The sequence below is a fragment of the Cibotium barometz genome, chromosome 14 (genome assembly GCF_041138505.1).
Source record: "Cibotium barometz isolate CiBa-2024 chromosome 14, ASM4113850v1, whole genome shotgun sequence".
Taxonomy (NCBI): domain Eukaryota; kingdom Viridiplantae; phylum Streptophyta; class Polypodiopsida; order Cyatheales; family Cibotiaceae; genus Cibotium; species Cibotium barometz.
The window spans coordinates 3,764,793-3,784,172 of NC_141059.1; the positions used below are offsets into that span (position 1 = coordinate 3,764,793).

Sequence of the window (19,380 nt, forward strand, 5' to 3'; positions counted from 1 at the left end):
TAATGACCACACTAGGAAAGTGTGGGTTTACTTCATAAAGAGAAAAGTGAGATGTTTGCGAGCTTTCAGAGATTTAAAGTCTTAGTCGAGAAGAAAAAAAAGCATGCAAATAAAATGCCTGAGATCAAATTATGGAGGAGAGTATTTTTCCAATGAGTTTAGCGATTTATTGAGAAAGCAAGAAATCAAGAGACAGTTTACATGCAGGTATACTCCGTAGCAAAATGATGTTGCAAAAAAAAAAAAAACCCATTGCAAAAGTGGCATGTGCCTTGATGGCTTAAAAGAATATGCCACATTATTTTTGGGCAGAAGCAATAGCAACTATTGTGTACATTATGAACAGGACACCCATTGCAGTTATTCATGGTATGATGCCTGAACAGAAGTTTACAGGCATAAGACCAAATGTTTCTCCTTGAAAGTGTTTGGGTGTATTGCATATATACATGTTCCTGATGAAGTAAGAACAAAGTTGGATCCAAAGACAAAGAGATGCATCTTTATTGGTTAGGCTATGAAGCAAAAAGGTTATAGATGTTATAACCCTACCACTCGTGAGATGCGAGTAAGCAGAGATGTTGTCTTTGACGAGATGAGTAGCTGGTATGCACCAACGGTGAAGGCAACAGAAGATGCAAACGCAAGAAGTGCTATTGCTACACCATATGTAGAACAGCAATCACAAGTACTTAGTTGTAACATGCGGAAGCTTCGGGGGAGATCGATAACTTCAATGCTCAAAAAATCAGCACACTTTTCGCGACGGAATTAACGCACAAAACTGAATGAAGATGTGCAGAAAATAGAGAGAGAGAGGGAGAGAGGAGAGGACACAGTATTGGGTCCCGAATACCCTCTGTAGGGCCTCCACCACGGATGGTGTACTTGCTTTATTAGAATGATGTAAATCTAAAAGAAAATACAAGAAAACTTCATCTTTCTTGGCTGAGAAATCTTTGCCCTTGACCTGCAGTCCTTCACCCCTTTGCGTTAGCACTCTTTGGCTGTCCTAGCCCTTGATTGCCTTAGCACTCGGTGAATTATGAGATAACACAATGGGATTATGGGCTCAACTATTTATACTACTCCATAAAAGCAATCGGCCAGTTCTAAACCAGGCGGCCAGTTTTAATTCTGACCACGACTGAATAATAGCATTAAATGCTAGTAGATAAATCCCAAAAAGAGCTGCGCATCAATCTCTTGATGGCTGGGCACTAGGCACCTGATTTAAGATAGGGCTAGGCACTGTTTGTAGGCTGTTTGGGGACTGGGCTGCCCCATACTTGCCCTTACAGCCATAAATAGGCTGTACAGCCTATATGCTTCCCCTGGCCTACCCTTAGGGCTGTCCTACAGTCCCCCATGGCCTATCCATGGCTGGTGGGCCAGGGCCTTCTTGGCCCTCATGGGGGTGGTTTTACACTATCCCCATGCCCACACAAGGACTTGGGGTAGCCCTATGGCTGGCCCCTTTTTCTAAAAGCAAACCCTAACTACCTACACAATGATCTAGAATCCAATACCATGCCAGATACACAGAATCACTGACATCATTCCAAAGGGAGACTCACAGCGCGGACTGGCACTGTTTCATGTGCAGGACAATGCATACCTGACCTTGGACTCCTATGCAGGACAATGCACACCTGACCTCGGACAATTGGGATGGATCCCTGGCTGACTCCTCCCGGACTAGGCTCACATGGGACCAGTTTACCATCCCAGGTCCTGCACCTTCTGTACAGATATGTTGACATGGCATCCAAGTGCAGGATGCACGTGACATCCCCTTCTACTTAACTTGACGGAAGCTGCATAGCCTCCAAATAATCCGTCAATAACGCCGGATAGTCTTCGAAAAACTCTTTGTCAAGCCATACCGCTTCGTGGGTCCCTCAGTCCTGAAACTTCGTGAGGAACTGTCTTTGTCTTTGGCCTGAGCCATGCTTGAAATGGTGCAAAAGGATATGTTATGGAACCATAACTTCTCCTTCATCAATAATATCTGGTTCCGCCTCGTCTTTAATTTCTGAAGGGATCGGACCTGCATATGGCTTTAACCAACTGACGTGAAACACATCGTGGATAGTCCAACTCGGAGGTAGCTTTAACTGCATGGAAACCTCATTAACCTTCTTCTAGATGGGAAAAGGTCCGAAGCTCCTGAAAGACAACTTTAGGCATCGCTTGCCCACTTGTTTCAACCATAGTTTTTCCATACGGCAAACGCATACGGGTATGGAAGTATGGAAAAAGTACGATTCACACCCCCAAGAAATTCCATACGTTGGATGCCATACGGCACCCTAAATTTAAGGAAAAACATGCTACATATTACACAAAAAACCAAAGAAACTTGAAACTGCAAAGATTTTGGGATTGGAAAAAACATAAATGATGTAGAGCCAAAATCCAAACTCCGGAGTCCGGACTTCATATTACTGTAACTTGTTTACATCATACATGTATGATCAATGATGTATCATCTAACATGTTACATAAGTAGGGACTAGGGAGTGTGGAGTGGGAAAATGCCAAAACCTGTCACATGTAGGCTGTGCCATGTGGACAAACATGAGGAGGTCCAAGCCTCAAGAAAGTAAATAAAACATGAGTGGAAGCGAGCAAAAAGATGGATGATGGAGTGCTCACTGCACAGTGGGCAAGCCGCAAAACTTGTAGACTGACTCCTGAGCAGTGAGGAAAAACAAAACATAAGTAGAGAGTGGAAGAATACTAAGTAACCCTAAGGCTTAAGCCTCATCAAAGCTCCCCTCATCCTCAGCATGATCAATGGGCTCCTCATCCTCATCTGCAAACTCCTCCTCCTCCTCATCATCATCATCATCATCATCAAACTCATAAGCCTCGGTAGCAACTGAGCATGATCTCCCAACATGGCTAGAGGATAGCTGGCCATCTATAGAGGGTGGAGCAATCGAAAGAGGCTCCAAAGCCTCATCATCCTCTACAATAGCCTCTTGCAAATCTTGCAAGGCAATCAAGCGCTCCTCATCTTTTTCTTTGTTAAGCATATCCAATGTGATCTCCATTCTCTCATAGCCTCTTTCTTTGATCTTGGAGATGAGCCTCAAGTTTGTGTGTATGAAAACAAGCTTCTCCGTATGAGAAGGAAGAAGCCTGTTTCTTCTCTTAGTATGAATGAGAGAAAATGTGCTCCAATTTCTTTCACATGGGGAGGCACATGGGGAGGCACATGTGCCTTGAGAAAGCACCCTAAGTGTAAGAGCTTGTAATTTGGGTGTACAAGCCCCAAATGTCTCCCACCATTTCACACCCTCTTGCATTCTTTTCTCATCTTTTGCAATGGGACGAGCAAATGTGCCGCTTTCTCGCTTATACTTGTCCAGCTCATCAATGAGATCTCCTTGCAAGGCCGCACCTCTGAGTCACTATCTTGCTCTTTTCCTTTCCATACAGGGTGCAAGATATAGCCCACAGCAGGCAATGGTGCGTGCATCATTCATCTACCAATGCATAGATCTTTGATCTCTTTTATCTTATTGGCCTCAATGCCTTGCATGTTTTGCACTTGCTCTACCATACGATCTAGAAGCTCATACATGAGGCCCATGGTGGCTCCTTCCCTACCAGCCAAGCGGAGAATCTTCAAAATGGGAGCACATATCTTGACAATGGTTCTTGCCTCTTGCCAAAAAAGATGCAAAGAACACAATGTTTGACACCTCAATTGCCTGAGGGGTCTTTGATGCCTTCATTTTTACAAATTTATCATCAATCATCAGCTTGCGCACACCCTGCATACATCTCTCATCCAAAAGAGTAACCAGCATAATAAAAAAGTAGGCAAACCGAGTTGCAGAAGGCTTCACCAAGTCCTTCTTGCTGAGTTTTCTAAACAATGCCAACACTGTGGACTCCCTTGTGACAAATGTGATAACTTGAGTTGCTTGGTTTAGCACTTTTGCAACCATAGAAATTTTGCCAATGTCCTCAAACAAGAGGTCCAAGCAATGGCATGCACATCTAGTGTAGAAAATGGTCGGCCACTCTTGCTCAACCAATTCCCCAGTCTAAACACAATTCGATGCATTATCCATGCATACCTGCACAACATTTGCTGGGCCAACCTCAATGATAATCTGCTTTAAATGCTGAAAAATAAACTGAAGGACTATGCACTGATAGGGTTAGGGTTTGGAGATGGTACAAACACAGGCGTGGAGAACAACAGTGAGAGAACACGACTGCTTGTATTCAGATGATAAAAATGTGAAGTACAATAGCCACATAATAAGTGACCTAAAGAGATGTGTTCACATGTCCGGCCATAAAATGTGCCGGGTGGACCAAAACGCTTATAAAATGCTTATAAGTGAAACTACGCTAAACTGGGGAAAAAACCTCCACTAACTGAAGTAAAAAGTGCCCCAGTAATCTACTGATGATCACTAGCACTCCTCTGGGTGCATACACAGCATAAAACCCAACAAATCCCCCTGGAGTGATATGTGATCACTGTACATCATCCACCAAAAGGAAACAAATTCAAAGCAGTGCGGAATGCTTCGAATTTCGGACGTGGTAATGCCTTGGTGAAGATGTCTGCCACATTCTGATCTGTAGGACAGTAGATCAGACTGATATCTCCTGCCTGGAGTCTCTCCCGAACAAAATGATAGTGAATCTCAATATGTTTCGTGCGAGCTTGAAACACAGGATTCTTGGCCACAACAATGGCACTCTGACTATCAATGCCTCTGTTATCCTGCACAAACTGTATGCCCAAATAGTAGTGTACAAGCCCCAAGTCAGACATGTCAAATGTCTGTTGCAGTATCTCTTTAAAAGCTGCAATTTTGTCATCATTTGATCCCATGAGCAAGAGATCATTTACATAAAGACTGATGACCAGCAGATCTGTCTCTTCTTTCTTTACATACAGAGTGGCTTCTGATGGACTGTTCACAAATCCCTGAGTGAGTAGGAAAGCATCTATCTTTGCATACCAAGCTCGTGGAGCTTGTTTCAAACCATACAAGGTCTTTTTCAGCCTGCATACTTTCCCCTCATGACCATGTTCTGCAAAACCCATGGGCTGATATACATAAACTTCCTCCTAGAGGTCCCCATGTAGGAATGCAGTCTTTATGTCCAACTGGTGAACAACCCAACCACGATGTGCAGCCAATGCAATGACACACCTAAGTGTCGACATACGGGATGTAGGAGCAAATATCTCCTCATAATCAATGCCCTTCTTCTGTGCATAGCCCTTTGCAACTAGACGGGCTTTGTACCTGTGAATGGATCCATCTGCATGTCTTTTCAACTTATAGACCCATTTAGTACCAATTGCTTTCTTGCCTTTGGGCAGATCAACCAAATCCCATGTTTGATTCCTTTTAACAGAATCAAGCTCATCCTGCATGGCTTTGTTCCAATGCACATTATCTCGTGCATCCACAAATGAATCAGGCTCATCATCATCCTGTAAACTGGCTACCATAACCAGATTCAAATCCATGATGTGTGCATGCTCATTGGTCCGTGTCTCCCTACGAGTACGACCAGCAAGAGGACCCTGTAAATGGCTGTCCTCTAATGTCCTCAAATACCATCTAGGTATGTGTCTGACCTGTGGTGCCTGCTGCCCCATATTTGGTTCAGCTTCTGGCTCAATTTGCTGCTGAATTTCTGCACCACCTTCATCATTCGCTGGCTGTCCTCTACCCTCATGAGTTGGATCACCAACTGTGGAATGAAACTCCATAGGTAGTAGACCTTCAAACACATCATTTTCAACCTGATTTGCATCATAACCAACCATGGATATTTCTGATTTTTCATCAAAAATCACATCCCGACTAGTGAATATCTTCCTGGATAGTGGGTCATATAACCGGTAGCCCTTGCTCTCACGGCTATACCCAACAAAAATGCATTTTGTGGCTTTATCATCCAACTTCCTCCTCAACTCTTTGGGTATGTGTGCATATGCAAGACACCCAAAGATACGAAAATGTGATACCGAAGGCTTGCGGCCATGCCAAGCCTCAAAAGGAGTAATGGAAACCAATGCCTTTGTGGGACATCGATTCAAAATATGACAAGCACACATGACAGCTTCCACCCAAAAGATATGTGGTAGCCTCTTTGCCTTTAGCATACATCTTGCCATCTCCATGAGTGACCGATTCTTCCTTTCTGCAACCCCATTCTGCTGTGGAGTATAAGGAGTAGTATACTGATGTTTTATACCTCTACTCCCAAGAAAGGAATTCAACATGTGTGACATATATTCCCCCCCTCGGTCAGAACGGAGAGTCTTAACCTTGCATCCTGACTCTGTCTCAGCAAGTGCTACAAAGGCCAAAAATGCATCATATACTTGTGATTTCTGTGTCAAAGGATAGACCCAGCATATACGAGAGAAGTCATCAATAAATGTTGCAAAATAGAAGCAACCACCTAATGACTTCGTCTGCATGGGACCACAAAGATCACTGTGTATAAGCTGCAACTTTGCAGTTGCTCTTAGAGCTTGATCACGTGGGAAGGAAAACCTATGCATTTTTCCCAAAATACATCCTTCACAAATGTGATCTGGAGGCTTCTCCATGAGAGGTAGATCTGTAAACATGTTATGTCGCTGCATAAGCATAAGACTACCAAAATTTACATGCCCCATGCGAGCATGCCATAACTCCGCATCAACCATAGCAGGAGTAAGAGTGAATGCGTTATAAGCAAACTGATCCACTGGCTGAAATGCATCCAACTGATAAAGTCCATGACATAATGTACCAGTAAGCATCAAGGTCAAAGCATTAGCTTTGTCTCTGACCATGCATTTATCATCATCAAAGTGGACTTGCATACCACAATGTGCTAAAGAAGAAATGGACAACAAATTCTTCTTTATCCTCGTACATATAAGGCATCTGTAAGGCGGAGAATGGAGCCATCAATGGCTGTGAGCTGAATCTCCCCAATGCCACGAACTGGATATGAAGCATTGTTGGCACACTGAACAATTTTGCCAACAGGGGCAGGGCCAACATGACTAAACAAATCCCTGCGAGATGTGATATGCTTTGAGGCACCACTATCAAAATACCAAGTACATGCATGCTCTGTCATACTGAGTGCCTGTGAAGACCAAGAGGCATCATAGCTGCATGTATAAAAACAGTAATCCCTGTCCTCAACAAAAGAAGCAGTCTCTGGAGGAGCTTTAGAAGCATCATTAACAGACATCCCAGCTTCCTTTGCCTTCTCTTTGGCAATCCTCTTTCTACATTCAGTGATGTAGTGACCTGGCTTCTTACAGTAATGACATTTGCCCTTCTTCTTGGGCTGTCCATCACCTTTCTTGGTATCCTGAGATGAACCACCATCACCTGAATTCTGATTTGAACTCTTTGGCTGAGTTTTTCCTTTCCCCTTTGGACCTGTAGTAAATGCTTGTTCAACACTTGTGTTCATATTCATATTCTTCCTCATTTGCTCTTCTTGTAGCAAGAGAGCAACAAGTTCCTGATACTTAAGGGGTTCAACAACATTCCTCATGCTGAGGTTCAAAGAGGTATGAAAAGCCAAGTAAGATCTTGGCAAAGAGTGCAAGATGGTGGACACAAGCTGTGTCTCAGGAATAATCTCATCCACATTGATGAGTTGCTCTCTCAAATCCTGCAGCTTGTTTAAGTGGCTAGACATATCATCTCCTTCATTCATTTTCTGATTTTCCAGCTCTCTTTTCAAAAATGAGATCCGAGCCTCATTACGAGCAGCATACATCTGCTCCAAAGTCACCCATGCATTCTGTGAAGAGCCAGCTGAACGAATATGAGGTATAATAGACCTCTGTACTGACAATGCAATGAGTGACAAAGCTTGTGCATCCTTGGCATCCCATGTCTTCTGAGCATTTGTTCTTTGAACAGGCAATGGCTGACCTGGAGCCTGTACCTGTTGTCCTCGTCCACGAGCACCCCCTTGGGGAGGAGTCTCTGGAGCCAATGGACCTGGACGTGGTACATCACCACTAATAAAATCCGAAAGACCTTTTGCCACAAGCACATTTTTCAGCATAAAACTCCACAAGGAGTAGTTCGTGCCGTCCAATTTGTCTTCCTTAGACAAATATGTGAATACATCACTCTGCTGTTGATTTGCCATTATGCCTATGCACAATGTTGTACCTGTGTATCAAAAAACCCAATAGCAAGAACCCTGAAAGCAACTGTACTCCACTGAATACAGTTCACCCCAATATGCCTGCACTCTCAATCCTCTGAATGTGCAGCTCAATGCACCAATGACTGAGTAGAGCAGCAAAAATGGCGTACACAATGCCAAAATGCCCCAAAAATGCCCAAATTTACTGCACCCAAAACTGTGCAAAAAGCCTGTAGACTTCTTTGCAAGAAAGTCTGCCTGTAGTGCCTGTAGATTTTCACAAAGAAAATAGAATTGCCCAAAATACAAAATTTGTAATGCTTACCACAAGTTGACTGAGTAGGTTGTGGTACCAAATGAACATATGCAGGTACAATCCACCAAAAGAACAAGTACAATTGACTGTACTGTGCAGGTACAGTCGACTTGTACTGTATAGAACAGAAGGCGACTGCAGGCAGATATTCGTGGCAGGTACTGTGCAGGTACGTTTACTGTACTGAGCACAGTACGGAGCAGGGTGACCAGGTACAGTTGTACTATTCGTATGTTGGAGCAGTCGACTGTATTCAGGCAGGCAAGTACAGTACGAAGGGCGCTGACAGGTGCAGTCGGCGCAGACAGTGTACGGGCTGGTACAGTACGATACCAGATGAAGGCGGCGCTGTCAGGTACCGAAGCTGCAGTACGGCGGCGCTGTCAGGTACCGAAGCTGCAGTACAGCGGCGCTGACAGGTACGGAAGCTGCAGTACGATACTGATGGCTGCTGTCGGCGAAGTGGTACGGACAAGTACTGATGTACGGGCTGGACAGAAACTGAAGGCGACTGTGTACTAGCTGGGCAAAGGCAGGCCTACTTGGCTCTAATACCAAATGAAGGACTATGCACTGTTAGGGTTAGGGTTTGGAGATGGTACAAACACAGGCGTGGAGAACAACAGTGAGAGAACACGACTGCTTGTATTCAGATGATAAAAATGTGAAGTACAATAGCCACATAATAAGTGACCTAAAGAGATGTGTTCACATGTCCGGCCATAAATGTGCCGGGTGGACCAAAACACTTATAAAATGCTTATAAGTGAAACTAAGCTAAACTGGGGGAAAAAACCTCCACTAACTTAAGTAAAAAGTGCCCCAGTAATCTACTGATGATCACTAGCACTCCTCTGGGTGCATACACAGCATAAAACCCAACATAAACTCCCCATATGTGTCCACAGATTTCAAAAATACAGTGCCATGAATGGAGCATGCAAGAAAATTTATGATAGGCTTGCGCCTAGTGTCTGACCATCCATCAGAAACAATGGTGCATCCATATTTTTTCCATTTCTTGCGCACACCCATGATCTCATGATCAATGCATTTGACCTCATCCACTAACTCAGTGGTGCGCAAGCAATGGTAAGATGGAGGCACATAAGAAGGACCAACATGTCCAATTGCCTTCACCGTCTCCAAAAAGTAAGAACTCCTCACTTTCCAATGGGGAATGTCCTCTGCATAAAAGAATATGTGCACTGCAATGGTTGCTTGCTTTCGTGCTTGTACATTCCATGCATTTACCAACTCCCCCTTCCCTTTAGTCATCTTTCTCTTCTTACATGATGACCCAACATTTCCACTACTGACAAGAGAGAAAGAAAGAAGAGACTCGCTCGCTGAAGCTTTCGCCCCCCCCCTCTCGCACACCCCCCTCCCCGCCCTCGCGACTGCTCCCCCCGCCTGCCCCGTCCTCTCCGCCCTCGCGAGTGCTCCCCCCGCCAAGTTTTCTCGCGCCCCCCCGCCCCTTCTCTTTCGCGCCCGCCGCCCCCTGCCCGCCTGCCCCGCCTCCTTCGCGCCCCCCTACTCTCTCCCCTTCCTCCGCGACCCGCCCCCTCCGCCTGCCTCCGCCCTCCCCCCCCCCCCCCCCCCCCCCTTTCACGTTTCCTCCGCCCCCCCCCCGCCTTTCGCCGCCTCTGCCTTACGCCCCTCCCCCTCAATTTTTTTTCCGCCCCCCTCTGTTTTCAGCCCCTTCCCCTCTGTTTTCAGCCCCATCCCCTCTGTCTCCCCCCTCCCCCTCTGTCTTCCGCCTTTCCTCCTCCACCCCTCCCCGCTCCGCCTTTTGTGCAGCTCGGTTCTTGCAGGACACTCCGTTTTCGCTTCGCCTTCGACTAAGCTTCAGACACTGATGGAGGTTCCTCCTGCCCCACCTCAGAGGGACTCTTCCGCAGCCCCCTCGCCCGCCCCTGAGGATACCCCCATTAGGCTTTCTCTTTCACCAGAAGAGGAAGCGAGCCTCGCCACAGAGGTGGAACGCCTCCAGGCACATTCCACCATTTGCCGTATAGTCGGCACTCGCCCTAGCAGAGGGGAGATCCGAGATCTTCTACAGGCCCGCCTTCTTGCAGATGTGGGCAAGATCCTGGACGTTCAGTTATTGGGCCGCGGACACTACCAGATTGAGTTCGAGACAGCCCAGAGCGTGGCCCAGGTCCAAGCCATGAGTCCCCTTGACATCAGGGGCGCTCGGGCCTTCTTCAGACCTTGGCAGCATGGCTTCGACCCAGCAGCGGCCGAGCAGGGAGAGCGCCTATTCCATGTCACAGTTTGCTTCCCTGGACTCCGCCATGAGTACCTTCCGCTCCTTTCTAGGATAGGAGCATTGGTGGGCTCGGTGCTTGAGACTGGCCCCACAGCAGCTTCAGTGGTGGCTAGAGCAGCTGGCCTACCTTCGGTCAGAGTTTTGGTTCCTGATATCTCCTCCCTTCCGAAGGTCATTCAGCTACCTAGGACGGGGGGGGGGTGGATCAATCAGAGAGTGGAGTTTTCGGGGCTCCCATCCAGTGTTTTATATGCAAGCAGGTCGGCCACCTAGCCAAGGCCTGCCCTCGCAGGAGACCCCGACCTTCACCGCAGCAGCAGCAGGCCCCCGATGACCCGCCCACAGATGCGGCTCGGCAAGCAGCCTCCGGGACACCTGCTTAGCCCACAGAGACCTTGGATTGGCAGCCTGGAGGGACAGGGGCGCCATAGAGGGAGACAGCAGCATGCTCGGAGACCGATGCAGCAGCAGTCACAGTCTCAGCATCACTGGGTTCCAGTGAGGAACAGCTTTGCTCCCCTCCAGGAGGAGACCCCAGCGCAGACTGCGGATCAGGAGATGCCAGCACCCCCTCCTTCGCCCCCACCCCCCCTCCCCCGTCCCCCCCTCCCGCCTCCTCCTGTTCCCGCTCCTGTTTTGTCAGCAGCTCCTTCCCCACCCCTTTCTCCCCCCCCTCCTCCCCCTCCGCTCGCCTCAGCTCCCCAGGGGGCCTTGGCAGTACCCTGGCGCTCACCTGCAGTCCGACGGGCACTGAGCACCGACCTTCCTCGAGCACCGCAGAGGAGACCTACCATGCCGATTCGGGCTTCACGGATATCCTCTATCCGCAATCGGCTGAGTAGTCTCGACACTAGACAACGCTCGGAGGCTTTTGACTACTCCTTCACACGGCTTTTTGGAGCGGAGGGCCCCCATGAGCCAGCACCCATCAGAGTTCATGTGGTGATACCTCCGGCCCGAGGGGAGGAGGCACTTGATTCAGCGGTGGCCTTCTCCTTCCCTCTCTGTGGCACTAGCGACTGGGAGTGGACTCTGGATCTCGCTCTTAGCATTTTGAAGACTCAGGCAGTTGAGTTTTCTCACCATGTGAGCGATCTGGAGATGACAGACGTGATTGGCCGACTCTGGGAGCTGGCTCATTTCTTTGATACCGAGAGTGCGGGTGCCTCCGGGATTCGACATTTGGTGGTTCACATAGTGGCAAACCTAGCACGCGACCCTGGTTATGTATGCATACACGAGGTTGCTCTCTCTGAGCGGGAGGCAGTCGCCATGGGACACAGCCACTGGCACCTGATCCGAGATTCTTGCAGCACACCGGGTGGGCAGATTCGTAGCCGCTCCGATGGGGACTATTCTCCATCCAAGCCGCTTGCGAAGGCCCACCGTATGGCTGAGACAGCCTCCACCTCAGCAGGTCATCCATGAGGATCATCTCATGGAATGTACAGGGCCTTGGCGGCACACACTATGTACGTTATCGTGGTTGCTTGAGGCAGGAGCTTCAGAGATGCCTGGTTGGGGACAGTATTGATATTCTGATGATGCAAGAGCACCATTTGAGTGAGAGCAAGATTCGGAGATATGGTTCGGTGATGCCTCGTAGATGGGACACATTTTGGTCTGCAGGATTTGGCCCCTTGGGTGGGCAGGGAGGAGTATGTATGGTCATTGCAGATGTATGGCGGCAGGCCATTGTGGATCGCGGGGTCATTGTGCCTGGTAGAGCACAGTATGTTATTCTGAGGATGCACAATGAGCTCTTTGGCGTGCTCAATGTCTATGCGCCCAACCATGCTAGTGCCAGAGCAGAGTTCTGGAGATGCATTGCCCGAGGCCACACATTGGTGTGTCGGGGGAGACTTCAACATGCTTGAGGACCCGGCCGATAGGGTGGGAGGCAGACATGTTACAGTGCACAGCATGGAGCTCGCAGCTTGGGAGCGATTTTGCATGACACTGCGGATCACTGATGCACGGCAGCATGATTCTTTCTCCCGCTCTCAGGACAGTCTTAGTTTTTCTCGGTCGGATCGCCGGCAGGGAGGGACTAATCTATCACAAATTGATCACTTCTATGTGGGCGACAGGTTTGGGGAGCGTGGGGGCTCCGTTGGCATTCTCGCTGGCACCACTTTTTCAAACCATGCGCCAGTTATTTTGACACTTGAGGAGAGGACACGGGAGACCAGCTTGCAGTTGAGGATCCCAAAGAGGATACTTACAGATCCCAGTCTTTCTGAGGACATTGAGAGGATATGGCATGATAGCCAGAGCTCTGACCTGGATGCAGTAGGCCAGTGTGCCCAGGGACTCATCGAGCTCAGCTCTTTTTTGCACGCTGTAGCCTTGACACGGCTGGGAGAGACACGAGAGTGGGAGCGTCGCTTGAGACATAGAATTGCTTCGCTCCAGAGCCTTCAGGAGCAGCAGCCTACATGTGAGTGGGTGGCGTCCCAGCTGAGCCAGGCACGCCAAGAGGTTAGAGAGGCAGAGGAGCAGAGACATTAGTTCTACTATCATCGCCAGGCCTCTCAGTGGACGCAGCTTGGTGATAGAGTGACTGGGGAGTTCTTTGAGATTACTGGACCCCGCCATGCTCGAGCTGGAGTACGCCACAGCTCAGGAGGCAGGACGGATCGTTAGCCACTGAGCCCAGGGAGATTAGAGCCATTGCCACTGAGTTCTATAGAGACCTGCTTTCAGCGGAGCCAGCCACGGACGCACGTGATGCTTGCAGACAGACTGTGTGGGCCCATGTGCAGAGGAGGGTCACAGATCGTATGCGCACAGTTCTGGGTGAGCCTCTTTCAGAGGATGAGCTTGTTGAGGCTTTGAGGGTCCTTCCGCGCCATAGTTGCCCCGGGGAGGACGGATTGACGCCTGCCTTTTTTATGCGCTATTGGGACCTTTTGGGGCCAGGCCTCCGCAGGGGCTTTCAGTATGTTTTGGACACTGGGGTGATGCCACAGAGCTTTTCAAAGGGCTTGATCTTTCTTATCCCCAAGGGGGAGGGAGTGTCAGATGATATTCGGCATTGGAGACCTATTACGATCCTCAATACTGTCTACAAGGTCCTGGCAAAGGCCTTGAGTTTGAGGATCCAGCCCTTCCTTGGGGAGCTGATTCATGCTACCCAGACAGGATTCGTCAAGGAGCGCAGTATCCTTGACAACATTTTCACCTTCTGGGAGGCGACAGCCCGAGCTAGATTTCTCGGTGAGGACCTGGTCGTGATGCTTCTCGATTTTGAGAAGGCATACGATAGAGTCGATTGGGGTTTCTTAGAGGGCAATATGCTTCGCCTGGGTTTTGAGCCAGTCTGGATTCGAGGAGTGGCGGCTCTATATTCCACAGCTCGTAGCCAAGTGCTGAGGCAGGAGGACGGGGGCCGAGTTTTGAGTTGACCAGATCAGTCCGTCAGGGGTGCCCTCTCGCCCCGTTTCTTTTTCTCTTCTTTGCTGAGGCTATGAGCATGTATCTGACAGCAGAGGAGGTTGGTTTGAGAGGACTCCAGCTCCCAGTCCGGGGTGAGGACCTGCTCGATTCTGAGTTTGCTGATGACACGGGATTGTTTTTGCATGGCAAGGAGGCCAATCTTCAGAGGGCAGAGCAGTTGCTACAGGTTTTTGGTGCAGCTTCGGGAGCATTGATCAATTGGCGCAAGACAGTGGCCTTTTGGATCAATAGCGCTCCCGCTCCGACATGGAGCACAGACCCGGGTTTTAGATGGATTCCTCTTGGCACAGTCTGACATCGCTTTTAGCGATGAGAGAAGTCTAAAGTACGCCATGCTAGCATGTTCTTGAAAGGGACCGTTGCTCATTGGTGGATCACTGAAAAGATCACCAAAGATCCCATTTGCACCTGGAAAGAGTTTAAGGACAAATTTTATGCTTAGTTCTTGCCACCTAATGCGGAGCAAACTCTCACCCAAAAGTGGGATAGACTTGAGCAAAGAGATAATGAAAGTGTGCAACAGTATGTCAATAAGTTTTGGAAAGTGTTGCTTGAGGTAACTCCTTTTATGCAAATCACTGAGGATGAAAGAAAGAGGAAGTTTCGCTCCGGATTGCAATCATCTTATCGTTCGGGCATTGAATTGCACCCGAAACATACTTTGTAACAGCTTATAGCCTCTGCTCTTGCTACGGAGCAATTGGTGCTCAAAATTAAGTAAGATCAAGGTGGTTCAAAGGGCAAAGATAAGGCTGTTCCAAATCTGCAAAAAGGTGGACAGCCACCTAAAAAGAGCTTCCGGGAGATCCAGAAGGGAGGAAAAGCTGAAAATACCTCATCTAAAGATCATGGCCCAAAGAAGAACAAATTTGGCTTGACCCCTGAGCAAAGGGAGCAATATGCCAAGGAGTATTTGGGATGCCAGATTGGACTTGATTTGTCACCTGAGCAGCAGATCGCCCCGCTACTTCTGAGCATTCGGAAGAAGCTTTTGTATTGGAGTACAGCTCGGCTGGTGGTGGTGACAAATCAGGTGCTTTTAGCGACTATGTGGTACATCACGTCTTGCTGGATCTTCTCGAGTTCTTGCATCAGCCAGGTACAGAGGCTGATCAGGAACTTCCTTTGGTCTCGGTGGGATGGTCAGTCGGCCCGAGCTAAGGTTGCTTGGGCAGTTATTACTCTTCCGCTGGCCCAGGGGGGCTTGGGCATTATAGATCCAGTTGATCAGAGTAGAGCCTTATTGGGGAAGCTTATTGTTCAGGGGCTGCTTCCAGGCACTGAGCCTTGGAAGGAGCTTCTTTTTCAGCGACTGCAGGCTAGGGCTCCCCCAGCAAGGGGCACTTGGGCACCAGAGATACGATGGATCTTCATAGAGATGAGGAGGACAGGCCTCAGTAGAGAATGGGAGGACAGATTTGCCTTGAGCATCTTGCGAGCTTGGGAGCTGCTGAGATCGGGGCTTTCTCAGAGACCTACTACTTGTGATGAGGAGCGGGCTAGACAGCCGCTCATCTGGAGCCTTGCGGTACGCACAGAGCAGGGTCATATGCTGGGTTCTCGGCCTCGTCTAGCCTGGGGACCATTGGCGGCAGGCCCAGCACGCAGTTTTGGAGACTGGCAAGCCTTCTACAGTCTCCCAGAGGAGATCCAAGTGGAGAGGCTGAGTCACTTCAGAGGGGGGCTGATTATGAGGGATGACATTTAGGAGGCACTCACTGAGGAGTGGTTCACGCCTTTCGAGCCAGCGGCCCCACGGTGGATGGGAGCCTTTACACAGTTGGAGATTCTGATTGCTGTCAGAGCTTGTACTGAGGATGGTAGATGCCTCTACTATGAGATCCAGGATGAGGGCAGACTTCAGAGAGTGGAGGCGGAGTCGCCTTTGGTTGCAAAGTGCATCTTTCAGAGGATACGGGTAGTGGCTGCCGCTTCCCGGAAGTGGCATATTGATCCAGACCCTGCAGATGTGGACTCTAATTGGCGCATATGGGCATATGTTGCGCGCCCCTTGGCCCGGCTACAGCGGGACCCTGGCGAGTACGAGTGGCATGATCCTTATGCGTCCCCCGAGGCCACAGAGATCACCTTTTTCCAGTACACTGTTCGGTTGGGGAGGCATATTTTGACTGCGAGGAGGATGGTCTCTCCAACTGCATCAGAGCATCGGCGTCTACAGAGACTCTCACAGGAGTTCTTGGAGGATTTTTGTGGAGGATTTTTGGACCAGGCTCTAGGCTAGCCGACAGGCACGCGGGATCTCAACTTTCCAGTGGCTGGTTGCCCACAGGGGCTCTGCAGTTGGCACCTGGCTTGTCTACAGTGGTCTTCCAGCGGCCTGCGTCCGATGCGGCCACCCATTGGAGACACACAGACACTACCTATGGGACTGTCCACACGCGCAACAGATTTGGCTGAGGATGCTACGCATTTTGGCCCCCCTCTCTCCAGAGGGCATGTATACGTGGGGTGCCGCTGCTTGGTCGACATCGTCAGGGCCTGCTCTGGGATACGAGACGGAGCAGGACAGCCAGGCCATCAGATTCATTAGGGGCCAGCCTCGCCTTGTTCCTTCACCGGATTTCTCGTCCGCTCGCTGGACACAGGAGAGGGATCTACGATGGGAGCTCCTCAGCAGCCTCACCATATGGTTCACCTGGAGAGCCCGGTGTTTCAAGGCCTTTGAGGGGAGACTGGAGCCACCAGCAAAGACTGTTCGGGGGATTTGGCGGGAGTTGATCCACACCCTGCGAGGACAGTATGACCGCATCCGGGGCGACTCGGATGCGGCGATCTTGCGGCGCTAGGCCTTTCACACCACTTGGCGCAACGGCCCCTTCTATACCCTACACGCGGGTACCCCCCGCTGGCATTACAGGCCACCTGTTTGGATTTTCCCCCCTGCTATTGTATGATATAGCCTCTCAGTTATTTGTACTAATATTTGTACTTTTTTGCACCTAGGGAGAGTCTCCCTAGCTGCCTTGATTGGATCTCTGCTCTGCCTTCTTATGAGCAGGAGAGTTTTTGTAGCCCAGCCGGCGTTTTTTATAACTAATGAAAGGATCTTTTCTCGGAAAAAAAAAAACATTTCCACTACTGCTAACTTGTGCACTTCCCTGTGTGCCCATTGATACGGACCCTGCACCCTGAGATACATCTCCACCCATATCATCCACCAAAGCATCCACAAAAGCCTCTTTGCCATGAATACCGCTACGACTGTATGCATGCAACCTCCTGCGAACATCTTTAACCTCTTCTGATACATTTGCGCAAGTCCCCACACCATGGCCAACCAAGGCCAAAATGTGTGCCCGAATGCGTAGCGGGCCTCCATCCCATTGATGAGGGCAATAATTGCATTTACAGGTGAATTGCCCTTTCCCAAGGGCCTTTACTTGGATCACATATTGCCACTCCGAACGCTTGGATTGACCCATCTGTAAAAAGGGTGATTTAGATAGAACTTCGTTAGAGGTTGAAAGGCCAACATTGGGCACAAAATTCACGTTTGAACAAACTTGACTCTTGAACTCTGAAGTATGAACTTTGAAGAGGGCTCATAGCCTCAAAGGGAAGGCACAAAGTGCACAGTGCACACTTCTAAGTTGTAACTTTGTAAGTGTGCACATCCCAATGGCCCAACAGCACTGCTCGCGCAAAGTCGCTGCTCGCAGCTCAAGTCTCATGAGAGGGGGAAGGGGGAGCGAAGGACCAAGGTGGAAAAAAGGCACAGGCTGCCAGACTGTACTATGTACTATGTAGTATACTGTACATACTACATAGTACAGTGTATCAGTATGTACTGTGCAGTGTGTACATAGTACAATGTACTACATAGAACTTAGAAGGTTCAAGGGGGTGCAGGCGGCAGATACTATCGTACTAGAAGGGGGGGTAGATAGAAGGCAAAAAATGCATAAACTCGAGAGTCGAGTCTCATACAAGTAAGTTACTAAGTTGTAACAGTACCGGGTGTACTTGGAGGCTGAGACTCGGGAGGCTGGGTGACCGGTCCTGAAGACGAGTCGTGAGTCATGTCTTGAGACTTGGACGTTGGCCCTTGGGTACAGGCGACAGCAACCGGGTACAAGCCTGAGGCGACAGGTCACAGTAGTCCACCGTCAGGTACACGCAACAGCAGCCGAGCAGGGGAAGTGTCAAATCGGGCGAACCAAAAACCCAAGAAGCCCAACATTTAGGGCACCGTACGGTATATCCAAACGTACGTGTACAGACGCGGACGTGGGCAGGAGTATGGAATGTGAAACGGACGCGTTGGAAAAAAACCATGGTTTCAACCTTTGCTTCATAATCCGAAGATAAACCCAATCCCCTTCTGAAAACTTCATATCCCTTCGGTCTTTATTGGCCTGTCGAGTGTAGGCCTCTTGCGCTTTAGCCAATCTGTCTTTTACTGACTCTAAAATCTCCTGGTAAGACTCTGTCACTCTATTCGCTTCAGGTACTGAAGACGAGGTCCTGATCAAAACCAACTGGAAAGGTCTTCCAAACGCTACCTCATATGGAGTCCTGCCAATAGCTAAAGAAAAAGAATCATTCAAAACAGCTTGAACTAAAGGCAAATTAGATTCCCACTTACCTTGCTAATTGTGGACATAACACTTCAGCACATCAAAGGCCAATTGGTTGTATATCTATGTCTGGCCGTCTGTCTGTGGGTGGAATGCACTGGAAAAATTCAATTCAGTACCAAAGTTATCAAACAATGCCCTCCAAAAATGACTAGTAAACTTGGCATCGCAGTCTGACACTATGGTCCTAGGAATCCCGCCAATCGGGTACTAATGCCGAATGAACAACTGGGCAACATCCTCGACGGTCACATTGGCCCTGCAAGGAATAAGCATTACAAATTTGCTAAATCTATCAACAATAGTTAAGCACTGTGTATTACGGTTACCCCGACTGGGAGGCAGATTCATGACAAAGTCCATGGAAATATCTTGGAAAGGACCCTCAGGAATTGGCAAGGGCTGTAATAACCCTATCTTCTTTGCACGAGGAGCTTTCACCTTTTGACAAATATCACAGCGTTGTACATATGTAAACACATCTCGCCTCATCTTTGGCCAATAATATTGCCGTTCCAATTTCTCCAGAGTCGAATTCATGCCCCTATGACCACCTCTAATGGCGT

At 48.9% G+C, this 19,380-nt stretch overlaps 2 protein-coding genes and 1 pseudogene across 8 annotated transcripts in view; all 3 read right to left on the bottom strand.

Annotated features, from left to right (window-relative positions):
* Positions 1–19,380, bottom strand: part of LOC147631567 (armadillo repeat-containing protein LFR-like) — a 151,730-nt gene that overhangs the window by 111,924 nt on the left and 20,426 nt on the right. The window lies entirely within an intron of this gene.
* Positions 2,529–4,103, bottom strand: LOC147631569 (uncharacterized; annotated as a pseudogene).
* On the bottom strand, positions 9,329–18,381 carry LOC147631570 (uncharacterized). Its single transcript, XM_086808925.1, has 3 exons — positions 17,306–18,381; positions 16,394–16,398; positions 9,329–9,797 (listed from the first exon to the last, which is right to left on the bottom strand). Exons 1-3 carry the CDS (start codon positions 17,657–17,659, stop codon positions 9,329–9,331), a joined length of 828 nt encoding a protein of 275 aa, XP_086665051.1. The 5' UTR covers positions 17,660–18,381.